The 19,834-nt window shown below is 39.7% G+C and overlaps 1 protein-coding gene across 5 annotated transcripts in view; it reads right to left on the bottom strand.

Annotated features, from left to right (window-relative positions):
- Positions 1–19,834, bottom strand: part of LOC102941286 (synuclein alpha interacting protein) — a 106,279-nt gene that overhangs the window by 16,117 nt on the left and 70,328 nt on the right. For all 5 annotated transcript variants that reach the window (XM_037901614.2, XM_043547307.1, XM_043547306.1 and 2 more), the window contains 5 exons: positions 16,969–17,834; positions 15,098–15,277; positions 12,209–12,322; positions 8,840–8,965; positions 5,925–6,094 (listed from right to left, as the gene is read on the bottom strand). In XM_037901614.2, coding sequence (XP_037757542.1) covers positions 5,925–6,094; positions 8,840–8,965; positions 12,209–12,322; positions 15,098–15,277; positions 16,969–17,834 — 1,456 coding nt within the window. The remainder of the gene's footprint in view (positions 1–5,924; positions 6,095–8,839; positions 8,966–12,208; positions 12,323–15,097; positions 15,278–16,968; positions 17,835–19,834) is intronic.

Genomic DNA, 19,834 nt, shown 5'->3' with positions numbered 1-19,834 from the left:
CCTTTTCCTTCCCTTCGCCTACTCAGTTCTGTGTACTATTTTAAAATCACTCCCTCAGTCTGTCAGCACTGGATTATACTGTAAATTCCCAAGACACAGTCTTTTCCAGGGTCAGGCAAATTATTTTCATTTGCAATTACTCTCTGATATCTACATAGCTATTCACTCACCTCTTATCCTTTTCTCAACTTCCATTTCAGAATATTAAAATAAGAAATATAAATCACATACAGGGAGAACTAATCTGAAAGAATACAAACTGCTTCATAGGTGTAACTAAAAACTTCCTATACTTGTAACCTTTATTTATATGTTTCCCTCACTAGATCATCTTTTCTTACAGTTACTCCTGCCCAACCTCAATTATTTTTGAAAGGCATTATACAAAAATATTAGTTCTATTTATTCTTTATTAAACTAAAAATATTAAAGCTTACTCCATTGCCATATTTCTCTCATTTCATTACATAATGAATACTATGTAACAGACATGCACGCGCACACACGAGAGCCTTGTGAATTACAGGATCATATATTCTTGAGGGGTAGTTATAACTCTTTAAACAGAGTCCACACCACCTGCTAGAAACACATACCCCCAGGCCCTCTATGTCCAGTTTTGGGCCCCACACCACAAGAAGGACGTGGAAAAATGAGAAAGAGTCTAGTGGAGAGCAACAAACATGAATAGGGGGCTGGAGCACATGACTTATGAGGAGAGGCTGAGGGAACTGGGATTATTTAGTCTGCGGAAGAGAAGAATGAGGGGGGATTTGATAGCTGCTTTCAACTACCTGAAAGGGAGTTCCAAAGAGGATGGATCTAGACTGTTCTCAGTGGTATCAGATGACAGAACAAGGAGTAATGCTCTCAAGTTGCAGTGGGGGAGGTTGGATATTAGGAAAAACTTTTTCACTAGGAGGGTGGTGAAGCACTAGAATGGGTTACCTAGGGAGGTTGTGGAATCTCCTTCCTTAGAGGTTTTTAAGGTCAGGCTTGGGATGATTTAGTTGGGGAGTGGTCCTGCTTTGAGCAGGGCGTTGGACTAGATGACCCCCTGTGGTCCCTTCCAACCCTGATATTCTATGAGCAATACTTTGTCATGCAATATTATGGGCTTTGCTATAAAAATACATAATTACGGATCACCCTCACTGCTGTGTGTATAGTTAGGGGTTAATTTACTTCTAAACATCTAAAGGCCAAATACTGAGATTCTTACCTCAGGGTATGGCCCTTACTAACTATGGGCCCTACCTTACTCCTAATCAAGTCACAGAGTTTAGTCACTTATGATAGTGGGAACAAGCTGAGGCCCCAGACTGTATCAAAATGTTTCAATGTGCCCAGATCTATTGTTTTATTTAAAAAACCCAGGCAGTTTATACAGTAGAAAATAAAACACATAAGTAATGATGGAATAACATTTTAAAGTTAACAGCTGGTATCTGAATACACTTTTATATTTTATAACAAAGTACCATACACAAAACAAACAGAGCACACTATAAAGTTTCATTTTATCCTATAATCATTATTAATTGTTTGGCTTCAACTACACAACTTTATAAAACCATTCATATAAAATTTCAGCTAAATCCTGGTGTTTTATCTACAGAATGTAGATGAACAGGGGCAATAAAAGGACAGACTGCTTTTTGATGAAAACCTGTAGTCCATGCTTCACTGACACGAGGGTATTTTTGTCTATATCTTTTTATTCTAGGGCTCCTTTATTCATTGCTTTGACAAAGAGCTTGCCCCTTGAGGATTTCAAGGAAGCCTTTTAGTGCTTGGCTTGGGTAGATGATTCCCACCCCCAAGCTCCACCAAATGTCATCTAGCTATGGTATTATGTCCAATACATCATGCTGCAAACCATAAGGAGTCCACAGAGGAGTCTGCCATGGAAAGGCACTGTCAAAGAGATCTAGGGAGGGGCTGATTTTATATCTTTGGGCCTGATTGAATTGTTCAGACCAAGATAACTCAAGTAACACACAGGTCAAGGCTGATAATGCCAGTAGAGGGTCAAAAGTTGGCTCATTTGTGCATCAGGGTGTCTTCTATCAGAGGTCCATGGGTTCCTTAGGCCATAGACATATTATTGAGGAAATCAGTCTGATTAACCAAATCGTTAAGCGCCTCGGTGACCTTGAGAAGTACAACCGAAGGCATTTTATGTAGGCATTGTGAAAAACTTTTGTGACTGTCTTGGGAATCTCTTTTGGTTGGCTGCTCCCATTCTGAATTGATCATGTTCTCTATAACTAGGCAGAGAGATGCAGGATGGGCTTTTTATATTCAAGCTGAAGATAAATACTTGTTTGTTGTTTCATTTTCCCTTTGACCCAGGTAGAAGGAAGTTTCCTGGATCTCCTTCTCTTCTGGCCTGGATTCTGAGTTCTTCTGACTCTGAAGATGAGGATGAAAGGGAGGATTTCTGGCTTCTACACATTTCCTATTTTCTGAGTGTCATATCTTCTCTCTAGGGAGAGACCGAGACCACCTTAGAGACCTTTTGTGTTTACTCTTAGCCTTTGAGCTTGCCCATTTGCTCTGATCAAGGGGGGAAACTGAAAACTGATCTGAATGTTCTGTTTTACTCCTGTTTTTGTGCTCTCCCTTAACACTGAACCATGGAGGGGCTTAGTCCAGTAGCAGAGTGTCTTTCCCCTGGGGTTGCTCTCTGCCAGGTGCTCCTTTTCTGGGGAGGGTCCTTGAAACAAGAAACAGAAGAGATGCTTCCTGAGTTGGTTCAGGCATCTGAGCTTCTGGCTGGCCAGGCTGAGCAGGAGGAATGGTGATCTGATTTCACATAGCCAGATCCCATCAGTATTTGGCACAGTCTGGCTTGACAACATGTTAACAGTGGCGCCCATTCCAGGGAGGCAGATGAAGTGGCTGAAAAGGAAGGTGGTAGTATTAACCACTTTAGCGCTTCCATCGACGGAGATACAAGGGGGTTTCAGAGAAAGGCACTTATCTCCGGCTGATGTGAAGCACTGGTAAGTAAGTGGAAGTAAGCTGTGGTCAGCAGCAACTGGGAGGGTAGGGGGAAGGTGATGGGAAAGTGTCCAGTGTTATGCTGCAATGGCCTGATGTATCAGTCCAGGATTTGCAGCAAGTGTGGAAGGTGGCCATTCTGGAAGTCTATAGGGTCATGCTTGGCACTGCTGAGGGAGTTTGGGAGGCAAAGGTGACTCTAAGCCTCCTTTTAGCCTCTTCCAATCCTGGGACCAACCAGGGGCTGCTCTAATTTATGCAGGATGGAACAGTCCCCTAGGGACCATTCTGCCAACCTAGGATCACTGGCGTGGAGGGCACTCCAACTGTAATCCCTCCTGCTCCTGGAATAATCCCTATTATAGGCTTGGGAGAGATAGCAGAGAAAAACCAGCATAGTAAGCTTTGTGTCCAACAGGAACATACCCTTTAAGTCCTCTTGGCTGAGGATCTGGCCCTCTCAGATGGGGCTGGGGCCCTGCTGAAGTTGGAATCTTGAGAAATACTGGAGTCACTGAGTCTTCCAGTTAGTCTGGAGCTGGGGCTCCCTACGCCCATTCACGACAGTGGTATCGCTGTGTGTTTCTGTGCCACTGCTGGTTTGGGGGTGGGTGCAAAGCAAGGCCTGAACTCTTGTCCTCTTCCAGAATATGCACTGACTGCTATGTGTGGGCAACTAAGCATAGTGGGTAGCTGCTCCTATCAGTTCCAGTAGTGGGGCAAGCAGGTGGGCAGAAGTTGCTTTTTCAAGCCAACGATGGATTATTCCACTGCCTGACTAGGCTGCAAGACAGCTCCACAAGAAGCTCACAGCATTTTGTCTCTATCAGAGATGGGGGAGAGGCAGTGTTGCACTCAGTGGAACAAACCCCTTTGGCCTGAAGAGACAGACTCCTACAGAGCACAGATTGATTTCCAGCTGGGACAAGCACAGAAACTAATCTGGAGTCAAGTTTAATGATTCTAAGGGATTCCTAGGCTCTACAGCTCAAGGGAAGCCGGGGGTCTGGGAGGTGCCTGTTGCTGTTCTCAGGAAATAGTCTGAGCTAGATATTATTCCTAAGGGGGCAAACGTGCCTGCTGGCTGTCAGGTTTAGTTTTCCCTCCCCAAGGAGACATCAAAGGTAAAATCTAACAAAGGTACGGTGAGTCTTGATAAAAGAGAATTCTACTGAAAAGAGAACTGAAACAGAGAACTGATGGTTGTGATTTATACTCTCCGTTTCTATTTCAGTTTGTTTTTAGTGAAAATATAACAACTGATATGAGTATCTAAATAAGAGTGAATTTTCAATACTGAATGACAGCATATGAAAAGTGTGACAAGATATAACATTTTTCTCTTTTGAATTCACTGCTTTGGAAGATGTTTCTCACTGTGTGTGGGGAGTGGGGAAAGAAAGAAATGTAAGCAGCTGGATCTACTGCACAGCTTAGCAACCTAATTCTTGAGCATCACGTTCAAGTTACCAGGAATCAGGCAGGAGCCACACGAACTCATCTGGACGGGGTCAGACACTAGTCAGGTCATCATGAATCAAGACACGGTCAGGATGCTAGTAATAAGGCATATCAGAGTCTGAAGCATTGGACGAGGTGTCTGTGCAGCAACCAGATAGAGCCTAATTGTGCAGACAGCTTCCTATTTAAACCCAAAGAGAGGCACAGGAAGCCCTGACCAATTAGAGAACCTGGTGTTCCTTCAATCAGGACCCGGAAGAGGCCTCACTGATGTTGCTTTTGGTTTCTTGTTCTCTCTGTTTGGTCAGCAAGTAGAGATCAGCCGGGTGTGAGCAGGGAGAGGTCAGTTGACTAGCAATCTTACAGGTTCAAGACCCATGGGGTCATTACAGTGTGTGTATAAAATGTAAACTATCATTAACTGAGATGTTTCAATAACACATGTATACACGTTTGCATATATGTTCACAAAAACAAAATACCTCAAATGAACTGAAGCGTTCTGTAATGATAAAGGAGGCAAGCTGCTACTGTAAAGTCTTTTTGTTATATATACAAAGTCCTATGCAGCAGATACACATGTACTTAAAACAAAGGAAGAATAAATATTAAATAAAACATTTTGACCCTGATTCTCAAAACATTGGGTTTGTAATTGACCACATAAATCATGCGACCCGTGTTTGAATGTGTAAATGGGATATAGTGTGCACTAAAAGCTGGATTTTCAGGGTTCATTTTTGGTCTAATATTACCACCAGATCTCAATGGGAGCCAAGTTAGGCCAATACTGAGTGCTTTTGAAAATTCACCCTAAGGGGACATTCAACCACAATAACTGCTTACACAATGTAGACATGCTATCGCACACCTAACATTTTAAAAATCAGGCCCTTATAGCTAATTCATTTGCTATGAGCCATAGTGATGCACTCAAACTTGGTCATATGCAGAAAAAAACCAGAACATAGTATTCTGGAAATATTGTATTTCCAAGACCCAAAGACTTTCCAACTACTATTTTCATTATTCCTCAAAACGTCAACACCCAACACTGTAATTGCAAATAACCATTTCAACCAAATAACCAAATGTATGCTAAGTGAATAGAAAAATAAGATTAGAAATCATGTGATCCTTAGGCTTTTAAGGGAACAAGTGTAAGGTGATTACTTACACACACATAAATACATAGATATCGTCACTCAAACCCACGCCCACATAAGAACAGCGAACTCTCACCAAGATTAGTAGAAGAGCTAAGCAGTTAAAGATGAAGGAGCAGCTTGATTAGAGTATGGTGGTGGATGGAGAAAGAAGGGGAAAGTGTTAATTGACTAATTTTAATGTAGAGGAAGCAGAGAGACCTAGTTAATAAACTGAAGACAAGGGAGAGACTTGTTTTGAGAACATTCCCAGCGTAGCCACTATCCCACCCTTATGAATTAGACACTTACTCCTTTAGTTGTTTAGTTAACTTCACAACCTGAGATGCCAATGACATGCATGTCTCCACAACCACTAAGTAACGGGAACACATGGTGTGTCCATGTCGTTCAGCACTTTGTGAGGGTTTCTCTCCAGCACGGTTTTGCATAGTGACATTTGCTCCATATTCAACCAATGTCTGCAAAGATGTAGAAAGAACACGACTAGCTGTAAGTGTCTTTAAAACCTCTGCTATAAACTAAGGCAAAAATTTTCAAGTCAATGGGAACAGCTGGGTGTTCCTATTAAGGTTCCTAAAACTGAATTTAGAACCCTGATTTTAGGCACTCCGTTTTGAAAATCTTGGTCTAAATTATTTTTAAAAATCATCCATACAGATAACTCTTCAGTAAGTCAGAGCTCCTAACTTGACAATCAAAGTTAACAATGGGGAACAGGAATAATTTAGAATACTGAACTATCCCTTAAGATGATTATAGAGACCAGATGATACATTTCCCCCTTTTTGCTTTTCCTGTCCCACAGTTAATTTGATTTTACACCTTTTGTTACTTTGTGTAATGTAACTTTTATAATGGGTTTTAAATATACAGTATACACTGGGGTTGAGACTAGTGAATGAAAAGAGAGTTTACATTTGGACACCTGCCAAATTTTGCTTGTGATAATCAGGGGTGAAAGTAAGATAAAATACTTACCGGTACGGGGACCTGGCTCTGGATCCCCGGAAAGGGTGGGGCCTTGGGGTCAGCCTCCCCCAGCCAGCCCATGCTGGTCAGGGCTCTGGCAGTGATTTAAAGGGCCCGGGGCTCCAGCTGCTGCTGCGGTAGGAGCCGGGAACCCCAGGCACTTTTCAATAGTCGGGCCCCGGGGCAGCTGCCCCTTTTGGCCCCCCCCTTCGGCGGTGGCCAGGGAAGGGAGTCAGGGGGGTGCATGGAAAAAGGGGCACACTGTACTGGCCCGTACCACCTACTTTCACTTCTGGTAATAATACAATAAGCCTTTTTCAAATGCACTTGTACAAAATCTGTCTTTTTCTGTGAGTGACCAACTAGCCTGATTTTAAGAATGCCTTACTATGAAATTACCAATCCAAGCTTTTCAGCTCAGCTGGGTTTTCACTGGCACAGGGAATCCCTGGGAATAATAAGGTCAGTGCAGCTAGCTTTCTGTCCTGGTCCCTTGGCAAAGGAGCATGTTGTAGATGGAAGATGTGGCAGACTCAGAGGGGTGACAGACACACTCGAAGAACTCTAGTAGATGGGAGTGGCACAACTTTCCTTTACCGAAGCTGTGCTTTTTTAAAAAAAGAATCTAATTATTATTTCAAATAAATTTTCCTGGTACTGATATAAAGCTTACTGGTCTGTAATTGCCAGGTTTTCCCCTACTGGTTTATCTATCAAAGAAAAAATTATTTTCAAAAATTCAGGACAATTTATTCAAGTTACCTCTTCAGAAGGGAAACGGGACTAGTCTTGCGTCCATTTAACTTCATTTCCCAGAATGGACTGGAATTGTTACCATTCCATGCAAAATCATTTGCTAAACACTGCTCTTTCACAATTTATCGCACAGCTCTAAGGGACACTGTCAAAGTTGGTAGCCTTAAACATTGACCTACCATGACAGTGCTCCCATCTGGTAGGTCCTACACCTTTCGCATTCCTTCCATCTATTTCTTTTCCAACTGATCGTTGCAACTATCTGAAAAATAATAACAAAAACACTAAGATAGGGATTGCGCATATGCGCTGATTCGTTTAATGTGACTCTCACAATAAACTGGGAAGGGTCCACTCCTGACGTCTTTCAAAGCAGGACAGCATCTCACTAACAAGGAAATTCAGGAATCAAAGTTTTGTAATGCTCATGTCTCCAAATCTGTTTGATCGATTTCTTACCTCAACGTCTGCTGGTTCAATTTTTCCTATTGCACTTACTACTTACAGATGCCTGAAATGACTTTCCTGAAATTAGCACTCCTTGTCTATGACTCTCAAAAAATATTACTACTGGTCAGATACATTTTCTCTGTTTCTCTCTTCCTCTTGCCCCTGTATCTTCTTTTTCCCATCTCAACTTCTGGTTTGTGTCTTCCATCCATGTAGCTGATCTTCTCTTTTCCTCTTCTCTCTATTCTCCTTCCTTTCTGACCAATATCTTTCTCAGATACTCTCCTTTTCCACACAATCCATTTGCCATCCATTTAGACTAATTCTTTCCCCATCCATTATTCATCCTGTCAACAATTTTGGCTGCCTAACACAAGAAGTGCTAGCAGCACTGAACACTAGAAACCATTTTTGTGCACAATGCTTCTGATGATTCCCAGGGACTAAGACTGTGCAATGCTGGACTGGGCAGCTAGCTCTGCGTGCAGTTGTTCATCATAGTGCACCATCGCTGTTTATGGTTTTTCCCCCCTTCTGGATAGTTGCAATGGTTTACTCGAAAGAGAAATAGATGGCAAGCATCAGAAAGGTAAGAGCTTTCAAAGGAGGTCAATGCCAGAGTATGCCTATCAATCCTGACAGAGTCCCTTTCAGCTCTTTAGAAGTTCATTAACTCATTAAGGGGGTAGTCTCATCTTAATGCACATGGAGTCATGTTATCTTTCTGTGTATCAATTAAAAAAAAACCTCTCTACAAATTCAGTCCTTAATTCTTGTCTCATTACAACATAATTACTGTGGATTTACATAAGTATAACAGAGTGGAGTTTAGCACTTAAGGTACATACGTTTTTAGAAGTTTCACTTTGTGGCCTACTTGTTCAAGCTTTTTTATGGTTTTAGTATCTTTTTATTATAAGGATTTCTTTCTTATCGATACGGTTCTCCATTTTGATATTAAGGATTTTTAATCAGCAGATTTTTAAATTTAAAGGAGCGCTCTGAAATAAGTGTAGTTAGTACTCTACCTGTATACATCCTAAATAGCCATGCTGGGCAGCTATGTGCACTGCACTGTTACCATCCTGGTCAACTTCATCCAAAGAAATCCCTTGTTCTTGCATAAACTGGAGAAGCCAGAGAAGTATTTTCTCCTAGGGAAAAAGATTAAGAAAGAAATAAAGCAAAAGCAAAATTTATTAGAGATGGCGCTGGTAACACTAACTATTATTAAAGTTGTTTGACACTTCTCTTAAGACCCTGTTTTCAGTTCATGTATCCCCCTTAAAATTCTTACTTGGAACAATCTCTGGGGATGCCTGCTGTGTTGGCCAACAATGGTGAAGGAACATCATTTTGCTGGGTAGTGCCCTTAAGTTTTAATTATCAGAAAACAAAAGTACAATAAATATTTTAGAGAGACGCTTATATAGGATTAAAAACAACTATAGTTTACAAATGTTTTTATATAAACTTCTCTGGTGAATATTAAGGTCCAAAGTTTTGAAGCTATCCTCAAATTCTGTGCCTCCAATTAGTATGGTGCAAATTATGCTATTTAGTCACCTATCAATCATCTGATTGTACCTAAAAATCAAGTAGGTGGATGACTAAATGCTATCGTTTGTACCAGTAGTTGACTGCAAACAAAATTAGAGGCCAGGTTCAAACCCATTTAAAAGTTTGCCCCTAGATTTTAGTTCTAGGCAACTTACTATTAATATTTTTAAACATTAAAATAACTTCTCTCTCAAAATGACCACTCTTCAATAGGTATACCCCCAAATGGCATCTGTAGATAAATTAAATGAATGTTTGAGTAATACAGATGAAAAATGAATTCTTGAACATCAAAAGGCTGTTTCAGTGTACAAGAAATCATTTAGTGTATTTTGAAGATGAAGATTCTTGGAAATGCACAGAAAATAGAGATGTTCTTCAACTAAATTCATTCAAAGAAAATGGAGGATGATAACAGGCAAACTCCATAAGATTTGGGTAATGTAAAATAATCATAAATGTGATTCACATCTGCAATAGATTATAGATATTAATCAGTTATATCTCATATTTTCAAGGCTTGTGATTATCATCCACTTGCAGTCGTTATTAAGGTTAACCTACACTGGTAGAATGCTAGATCTAATGGTTTAAAAAAAAAAACAATAATCTAAGTTTCCCAAAACAAAAAGTTCTAAGCATATCAGTTAAGATATGCATCCTTCCATGACATGCTGCTCCAGGTGAAGGAGGAGTGACTATGTGATTGTTGGGGTGAGTTTACAGTCTGTCAGTTTGTCTGTTGTGTGCATGCTTGATTTGAGTTCACAGTGTGGTCTGTTTTGGGGGCTGTGCTGAACCTAGAAGCCTGCCAGGCAAGGCTGAGAGCTTACTAATGAGGTTATAGCCTGCTATCCTTTAATTCCTGATCCCTTTAGGATCCCTTGACAAGGGGTGGGGCTAACACAGCAAGAACAAGGATTTAAAAAGCCTGCTCCCAAGTGACCAGAGCAGCTATTGAACGGGAGAGTTTCTTGAGGGAGATTAGAGAGGGAGCGTGAGAGCCAAAAACACCTAACAAACATACTGTAAACTTAGGCCAATAAACTCCCCTCAAAAAACAAAGACCAAATAAAACAAGTAAAAATAATGCAAGCAGAAGTCCAGCAGCAGAGTGTGGGCTATCCAGTTTATTGCACTGAGTGAAGCATGTATGATTACCTGCCTTGTGAGCAGCTGGTGTATGTGTGCATTAGGTGCAAGCAACTCATGGTCCACAGAGACCAAGTACAGGCTCTTAAGACAAGAGTGACTGAAATGGGGGGAGCTAAGGGAGACAAAGAGATACAAAAGACAAGACTTTCAGGGACACAGAGTGATCCCAGCCCCAGTCTGACAGCTTCAGTGCTGCTGAGGAGGATGAAAGTCTCAGGGAAGGAGAACATCGAGCTGGAGAGGAGGGAAACAATTGCATAGTTGCGACTCTTCTTCCAGATGATCTCATGCTATCCTCTTGTACTGAGGATTCCCCTCTGGGACAGGGGACTTCTGTTATTAGGAGACAGGTAATAGCAATGGAGGATTTGATGATTAGAAATAGAGATAGTTGGGTTTGTAATGATCGGGAGCAGTGCATGATGATTGCGTGCACGTTGAAAGGTCGTGGACCTCTTGAAACAGCTAGATAGATTTATGGACACTGCTAGGCAGGAGCTAGTGGTCTTGGTACATATAGGTACTAAAGACATAGGGAAAAGTAGGAGAGAGGACCTGGGAGCTAAATTTAGGAAATAGATTAAAGTCCAGGACCTCCATGGTAGCATTCTCTGAAATGCTTCCTTTTCCATGCATAGGGCCAGCTAGACAGGCAGAACTGCAGTATCTCAATGAGAGATCAGTGAGAGGGAAAAAAAAGCAGTGGTGGCAAAATCAGCAACTGGTTCTGTGCTGTTCCCAGTTACACAGGATAAGATGAGGGCTGCTTGTGCACTTCCCCTGTGAAGGCCATCAGGCTTTGACTGGCCCCTGAAGAAATTTGGGGGAGAATAGCCTATCCACCAGAGAAACGAGAGAGGGTTAGCAGCCCATTAGTTCTTTTCCTCAAGAGACACCGCAGAACCCAAAGATGATGGGGGTCCTTTGGGGAGGGTTCACTGTAGGGCTTATTTGGGGAAAGAGGACCATATAGTAACAGAGGGCTGTGTAATCCAGTAGCGTATCTTCCCCCAAGCTCCCCACAAATCAGTATAATTTGCAGAAGCATCCAAACACTGACCCTTTTAAGGTTATCCATCAGTAGATTTCTATGTCGATTAGTATAAGATAAGGTTAGTTTACAGCGTGCTTTTAGATAAAGCTCAATAAAAATGGTTAGAGGTAGGCAGATGTTATTCAAGTTTCCCCACACCTTGCGCCATTGCTATTGCATCTAATTCCTAAATTGTCACGCTTTTGCCAAATTATTTCAGGCTTGTAGTCTCCTGGAAAGGTCATGTAAACTGTACCAGATTGCTTGGTTGTTTTCTGATGTGGCCAAAAGTCCATTAGGACCATGATGAGATGACTAATCTCTTCTACCAGAGGTGAGAGAGTAACGTACCAACCTAATGTGTCACTTAACCCTACCCACAGCCAATAATTTACATCTTGATGGCAGGAACTAGAAGGAGAAATAATTTTAAAACACCTTAATTAAAATATGCAGTTGTATGGGGCCTTAACATTCTGACTAATTAAGAAAGTTTGTATTTAATAATTGAGAGGTTGCATTTAGTAATGAATTTAAGTTCTGTTGCAAAACATCTCACATGAAGAACAGTATAAAAGGGAATTCTTGTGCAAGCATTGAATCAGTCTCTTTTAAAAAGCAAAAACACTCATTTAAAATGGAACCATACCTGACCATAGCAACCTGCATAGTGAATAAGGCTTGGGTGATCTTTTGAGCAACTTAATTCAGCAATGGCTTCTGTTTCGCTCACCATCCACCGTACACACTCCAGTTGACCATTCTAAATAGAGAAAGAGAAGGATTAAAAAAATTCCAGTTGTTTTAGATTCCAAACCACATCTACTACATATGGAAATGCTAATGAGAATCAGGTATGCATATTGATGTTCATGTAAATCATCCTAATTTGTTTGCAAGGTTGTGTTTATATCTACTGATAACATATTTGTTAACGCAAGTGGGCTGGCTTAATTATAACGTGATACTGATAACATTTTGCCTACTTAAAATTTACCCTGGAGATTTATATGAATAAATTATTCCTCCCTTTCCCTTCTAAATGCCTGTATAGAGTTTTTGGCACAGAATGGCTACTGAATGACACCACAGATGCGGCTGCATTTCAAGAGTAAATGAAGTGATACTTAAATATTCAAGCTGTACAGTACGGAACTCTGCTTGTGTTACTCATGAGATTAGTCCCAGCAATTTAGAAGTCAAATCAATGGGACTAATACTTGTGTGAATAGATAGAGTATGATTTGGCCACATATATTAAACTTTTACTGTCACACAGTTAAAGGGATACTCTCTAGATTAGGAGATATAAAATTGGACCTGCCTTTACCTGATAAGATACATTTCTTATTTATCTTTTTGTAAAACCTTTGTAATGCTCTATCTAAAAAGTTTCAAGTTACTTTACTCACTTTCTTATATTTCTCTCAATTTAATTAAAAATAATTAAAGCTGTGAAAATATTGTAATGTATACTTTTAATCAGTCCTTTAAAAGAAATCTTACATCTCAGATCCTGGCTCTAATGCAGCCAAATTTAAAACTATCTTGATAAAACAGTACCTTTTTTACCACCCCTCAAATAAAATCTTCTATTTTGAGACTTTTTAAATCAAAGAAATGGATTAATCCATGACAGTGTTTGCTAAACAACTAAAGTCATCAAGGGAACCCTTTATAATTTGCAGGGGGTTTTCACATAAGTTAAAACAAACTATCAGTATGGCAGTGTGACTTGCTTGATACAGCACTTACTCCAGTTCAACTCTCCAGCTCATGAAAGAATCAGAATGAGGTCTTAAATTACATGGCTTGGTTGGAATTCACTCAGTCCTTAATGGAGAATGATGTGCATCACACAAACATCATCTTCTGAAGCATGTGGCAGTGGTCATTGTCAGAGACAATTAGAATAATCTGGTATGGGAAGTCCTGCTCCTATACACAGACATTGGGTCTGCACACTGGTGTAAATCAGAATATACTCCATTGGAGTCATACTGGTGTAAAACAAGTGCAAGGAGAATAAAACCCATTATAAATTATATTGGTGCCTAAAGAGTTGCAGGGATGGGGATTAAAGACTGTCAAATTTAGTTATGCCAGAACAATTTTACAACTTGAAGGACAACACAAGCACAACACATTATAATTAATGGAACTTGTGCCTGAGTCTCCTACATGATACAGTACCCATGCCTTCATAGTATAATAAATATATATAGTGCTTTTTATCTCAAAGGATGCCCACACGTTTTATAAACAAAAGGAATGGCTTCATCAACTATTGAAAAACAGCCACGCACTCTGGGAAGGAAGACAATGAAGTTAGCAGAGTATAGCAACACTATCTGACAGGTTAGGATAAGTAGTAAAGAAAAATACTACACTCAACTGAAACTGCAAGAGGACTTTAGGGAGACAGAATGTAGATATCCAGACTTGAATTTGGCCAGGACAGTCATTCTAAGGCTATGTCTATACTGTGTGCCTTACAATGGCACGGCTGTGCCACTGGAGCCATGCCTCTGTAATGTACGCAGCGTAGCTGCTCTTTGTCGCTGGGAGAGAGCTTTCCTGGTGACAAAATAACACCACCTCCAACGAGGGGCAGTAGCTTCACCACCGGGAGAGCATTTTCCACCGATGAAGTGCTGTCCACACAGGCACTTTTTGTTGTTGAAACTCTTGTTGTTCAGGGGAATGGTTTTTATACCCCTGAGCGACAAAAGTTTTAACGACAAAAGTGCAGTGTAGACACAGCCTAAGGTTCCTATAACTCTGAAAAGCAATTTACTTGCCAAGAGAAGTTAGACATCGATTTCATTCCTTATTTGAAAGATAGCAGTTTAGTTTTACTGTCAAACTTCCTGCACACCATTGGATTTTACTACAGCACAACAGCACTATAAAGTTTCATGTTTTACTGTAAAATACATTTTCCCATAAGCTTTAACTTTTTCCCAGGTGACATTCATTTTTCTAGTTTCTGACAGGCTGCACGCAGTGCTCTGCAAGAGGTCCATTTTAACTTTGGTCTGGTACTCCAAACTGCTCTTGATATCGAAGAAGTTTCAGCTTCAGAAGTGGCACGTTGAAAAAAGCAGCATTAGAAACTACCAAAAGTGCTGTCATGCTTTACCAACACATATTTCCCATACTTGTCTTTAATGCTATACTCATCTGAGTGAAAAACAAGACATAGTTATAGCCAGTAAAGGAATAGTAGTCTGAATCTGAGTTAATATGAATAAAAGTTCCTTGAAATAGAACAGCTGATTTTTCTTAATACCAGTTAACTAAGCTAAAGTTAGGTTAATGTGTATGTGAAAAAAACAACAACAATCCATTAAATGATACAGTGGTTTATGGCTGACATTAACTCTATAAAAGAAACACATTTTTATTTACTTATGTGACATCACCTAATGACAGAAATACCCCCTTTTTGCTTTAATTTAGCAAAAGGATTGAAAATAACATCATCCTGGTCTAAGCATTATTTATAGCCATCACAGATTGTTTAAGCCCAAATCACCTTTATTGCTAACCCAGCTGGAGTTAGTTGTTCATTGTTCCGCTCATTCAAACAGTCTTCTCCCATCAAAGAAGTGAGATGTTGCAAGCACTCTGCGTGTCCCTGTGATGCTGCTATGTGCAACAGATTGTTCTCACTTTCATCATGAATTTTGTCCAGATTGTCTGCTGCTAGGTGTGGCTGTGCAAAAAGGAACAGTGGAAAAGGCAGCAATTCAATTATGCAATTTAGGATAAAAATGTATACAGGATATCAAGTCTCATGGTTCAGGATATAAGCCGAACACAGATATAAGCCAAACACCAATATATGGGCCTATGAAGAATCATTCTCCATGCACATGTTATTTTACATTTGTCCATAACAGGGGTTTTACACTTTCCTCTAAAGCATCTAGTGCTGGTGTAATCAGAAACTAGAAGGACTATTGGTCTGATTCAGCAGTTTCTAACAAGATTCTCATATACAGAGAAAGGTCATGTCCTGTGGTTTGACCTCTCTGTATAGTTTCTGGTTACTTTATCTGACAGAATATACTCACATTTCGAATGTTTTTTTTAAAATTTGTCCCTTTTCTTTTTTGCTACTATCTCTAGGAGTAATTTGGCATAAAGTGTCCATGACTCCCCTTAGCAAATTTGCCTATGCTTTTTTCCCCCCATTTCACGTGCCACTAGGAGGACAAATAATTGAAAAAGGTCAGATTTATCCTAGTTCATGGTAAAAGTGGTAGCTTATATTAAGTACAGTGAAAAATGTAATTAAGCTCTAAAACATCTGAATGCTATTTTAATGTGTTAGCTAGTTCCATTAATATTATTTGTATTGCAATAGTGCTTAGAATTATTGTATTAACCAATGCACAGATATATGGCAATATGTGATCCTTGCCTGAATCTAATTTTAAGACAAAACATAACTGTTTTTCAGAAACAACAGGAGAGAGTGGAAGAAGGGAGGACAAAGGTAAGGAGTAACAGTGACAAGATCATATGGTTATGCAGATTAGCTAGCATACAATCTGATTCAATTAGGTGTTTTATACAAAAATCCTCTGCATTTCTTTACTTCCAGCTTTTTGAATTCTGTTATTATTTTTAGTATTGTGATCTATTCCTCTGCCTTTTTCTAGTCCTTGAATAACTCTGCTTTTGTCTTTGTTGCTGTGTTAATTATGTGCCATTGTGCTTGCTTTAGACTGGTAAAGCTGAACAAAAGATAGCACAAAATAGTGCACGCACTGCTACTCTGACAGCCTTTCTGAGTCTTGTTTCCTTGCATCATGATGTTAATTTGCAACTAGTTACTTTGGAAACACCTATTCATGGTTTCTGATCGAAGAGCTGGAACTAACCAAAACTTCATATGGGTCAGAGGGCAATCAAGCTTTAGTGTGAGCTCCCATCTGTGAATGCTGCTGCAACAAACTGGCATAAACACTCCTGAATAATAATCAGAATACAACAGAAGCCTCTCTGTTCCCATGGTCAGCATCTGAGTAGAAAGTGACGTAATCCACAAATAACTGAACAAAGTGAACTGCAAACATTCTGCAAGGCAAAACTTCGTAAAGAAATACATTTTAATTTAGTAAACAAGTAGATTTTAAGATGAAAAGAATCTGCATTTTATATTATTTCAGTTTATTATCTAAATTACTTATATTGTCCATCATGACTACCTAAGATTAAATATCATATTTGTACATAAACTCCACATGTTTCATTTGGAAACCCATGCATGCAGTTTCTGATTAAAGGGGATCAAATGGAGTTGCAACGTATGATATGCACCTAATCAACTGTCGACTTATTGTATTGTCTTACAGATGTGTTTTATTAGAAATGCCTTATGAAAAGGATGACACTTACCAGTAATGATATCTGCCCTTCTTTCACAATGTTTAAGATGCTTTTATTTTTTTTCATGTCTTCACCCCTTTCCTCTGGGCCTCCTGAGCTGCTCCAGTTCATATTACTGTTCAGTTCATCAAGTTTGTTTTCTGTCACAGCTGTCTGCAGATGAAAAGTCCTCAGCTGGCAGTTTGGCATTGTCTTCTCAGTTTTATGAGCTTGGGGATCGGTAAATGTCCCGTTGAGGAAGCCCTTGCTCTGGGCTTCAGTTTCATGGACTGAGCTACATTTAACTAGAGGCTGGGAAAGCTCTAATTCTTCAGCTAAATGCTTGTGCTGATTAAGGACAATGGACTGCGCATTTCTCATCTGAGAGCTTTTCACAGGGGACAGAACACAAAACTGTGTTGTGCTGGCTGGCAAGTTCTCACTGTTTCCTGCAGAGCAGGTCTTGCCACTCAGACCATTCACTGTTGAACATACACCCAAAATCCTTTTCTCTGGGGCCACCTTGGTAAAAGAAGCAAGTTGCTGGCTTGATTTAATGTAAGGCACATCCAAAATTTCATCCATGTCCAGGTCATAATGCTCCAGCTCCCCAAGCAAAACACCAGACTCAATGCTTTTACTTTTAAGGCCCTCTCCATCTCCTGAACACTGATCATCATTCTGAGATGTAGGGTGAGAATCGCTACCTTTCTGGTATTCCACCTTCTGGTTCTTTTGGTCATCACTTTCATTGTTCTCGGAGCTCTCCGGCTGGTGCTTTAGTGGGGAAACCCTCTTCACTGGTCTGAACTTACTGTACATGTCTGCAATTCCTGTTGGTTTTTGTGCATTTCCAATAAGAGTTGAAACGCCACAGCTCCAGCCAGTGCTTGAAACTACAGAAAAAATGTAATTTGAGTAAGAACAGAACATCAGTATCAGGTGTGTATGTTTATCCAGTTGTATAATTTGAAGATTAAAGCACAAGGAACAGAAATTTACTAGAAAACATGTTGCATTCACACCTAAGCAGATTTGCAGTTAATCATACTTCTGCTACAGTAATACCAAAATTAAACAGTCTGGAAAGAAACTCCTTTCAAATTTGACATACACCTTAAACAAAAAGAACTGAACCAAATTTAATGAGAAAAATATAAACCCCAAGTACATGATACATGTAACATCAATAGCTAAAGGTCCATTGGCACCCATATTAATCCTGTCATAAAACCACGCTAACCTATGCTCTGCCATTTTTATCTCATTGAGCTTCATTGGAAGAGTGGGATATTCTTCTGCGCGTTTAGCAATAGGGCTGTTTGGAAATTTCCCATCACAACTGGCTTTCACTGGAAATTTGAATTTTTGACTAAAAGTTTTTCACAAAAACTGTCTGCTTTCTGCAGAAAAATTTTATTCTTCATCAAAGAACTGGAAAGTTCTTGGACTCTGGCTGAAAATGAGATATATCTATTTGGATGTGCCACTATGGTGCCTCAAAGGAACTGTAATTCCTTGCCATATGTCCCCATTCTCCTCTATGGATCAGGCTCCCCAGCTTGACTTTATGCCCCATTATATATTGCAGGCATGGGACTCCTGTGGTGCACCACGTCCCCTCACCCCCAGGGAAAATTGTGATGCTTCATAGGAAACGTACTCTGACCCAGGGAGCTTGTATGGGAGAGGGGGAGCATGAGGCACCTGAACCTCAACTCCCATGAGGCATTACATCAGGATTTCCCAATCAGAATATCTGGCTTTTTTGGTGGAAACATTTCAGATCTGTATTTTTCATGGAAAGTTTCAAACTACTGGTTTTCTTTCCATTTTGGTTGAAAATTTTATGCAGAATGCCTCGATTTTTCAACCAGTTCTAGTCAGTAGAAAAATCCTCCACCCTTCCATAACTACAAAAAGTACAGTCCCAGTTCATCATAACCACAGTGCCCAGAATCAGTGGAACCCCAATACTAAGCTTTATATTTATATTTTTAGTGGGGAGGTGGGAAACTCAAATTCTTTCACTAAAATCAACTTAGATGTTTTCTTTCCAGGTGACCTTTAATGTTTATAAAGAATGAGCACATTCTAAAGAGGCACATTTTAAACATGGTAGATTTATTACTAGCTGTAGTGCATCAGTGAGGTCTAATTTGTGATCACATACATAATCTGTAACAAATACCTTTCTTAAGAAGCAGCAATATACAGTTTTCAATACATTATAGAAGATATGAATCAAAAGGATAGTAGTGCTTAGTAAATGGAGTTGTCCGACTATCACCTTGATTTCTTTGGAGGCTCTTGTGAATTTATATCAAAGAAAACAACAACAACAACAACAACAAGACAAGTAATTTAGTGGGCCAAAAGAAGAACGCATTGTACTGATTTATTTATGTATTGTATAAGATTCTAGGTTCAAAGGGTTACACTTTTATGTTGGTTTTATTTACATGTGAAATTTTTTCCAAGTGATACAGGGAAATGGATACCATATGTTTTCCAGCTGTTTTGTTCTGACAGGAACCATTAAGGACTCTGAATGGAAATGAATTCTGCCTGAGTCTTATGAAAACACTTCTTTCAACAGAAGGGTCTAGACAGAGAAAACGGCATCAACATTTTGTTTGTCATCACTTTCCTTATGCTTAGATCCATTATTCTGTTCCTAGGCTGAAACAAGCTACCTCTTTGCCACTTTTTAATCTTAAAAATTAAAATCCACACATAACAGTGATAGTAAAAATATTAAACCTGATGTAAAGAGAAAGCAAAAGCTGTTTTCTACAAAGCTTTCTTGATTCACCACATGTTCATTTAATTCTTGTTTCCTGCACTACATCCACAGTAAACCACCTTTTGCTCATTACTCATTTTTCCTTCTATT

Source organism: Chelonia mydas, chromosome 5 (assembly GCF_015237465.2).
Source record: "Chelonia mydas isolate rCheMyd1 chromosome 5, rCheMyd1.pri.v2, whole genome shotgun sequence".
Classification (NCBI taxonomy): Eukaryota; Metazoa; Chordata; order Testudines; family Cheloniidae; genus Chelonia; species Chelonia mydas.
The sequence above is the reverse complement of the archived record's forward strand: the minus strand, read 5'-3'. Positions and strand labels throughout refer to the sequence as shown.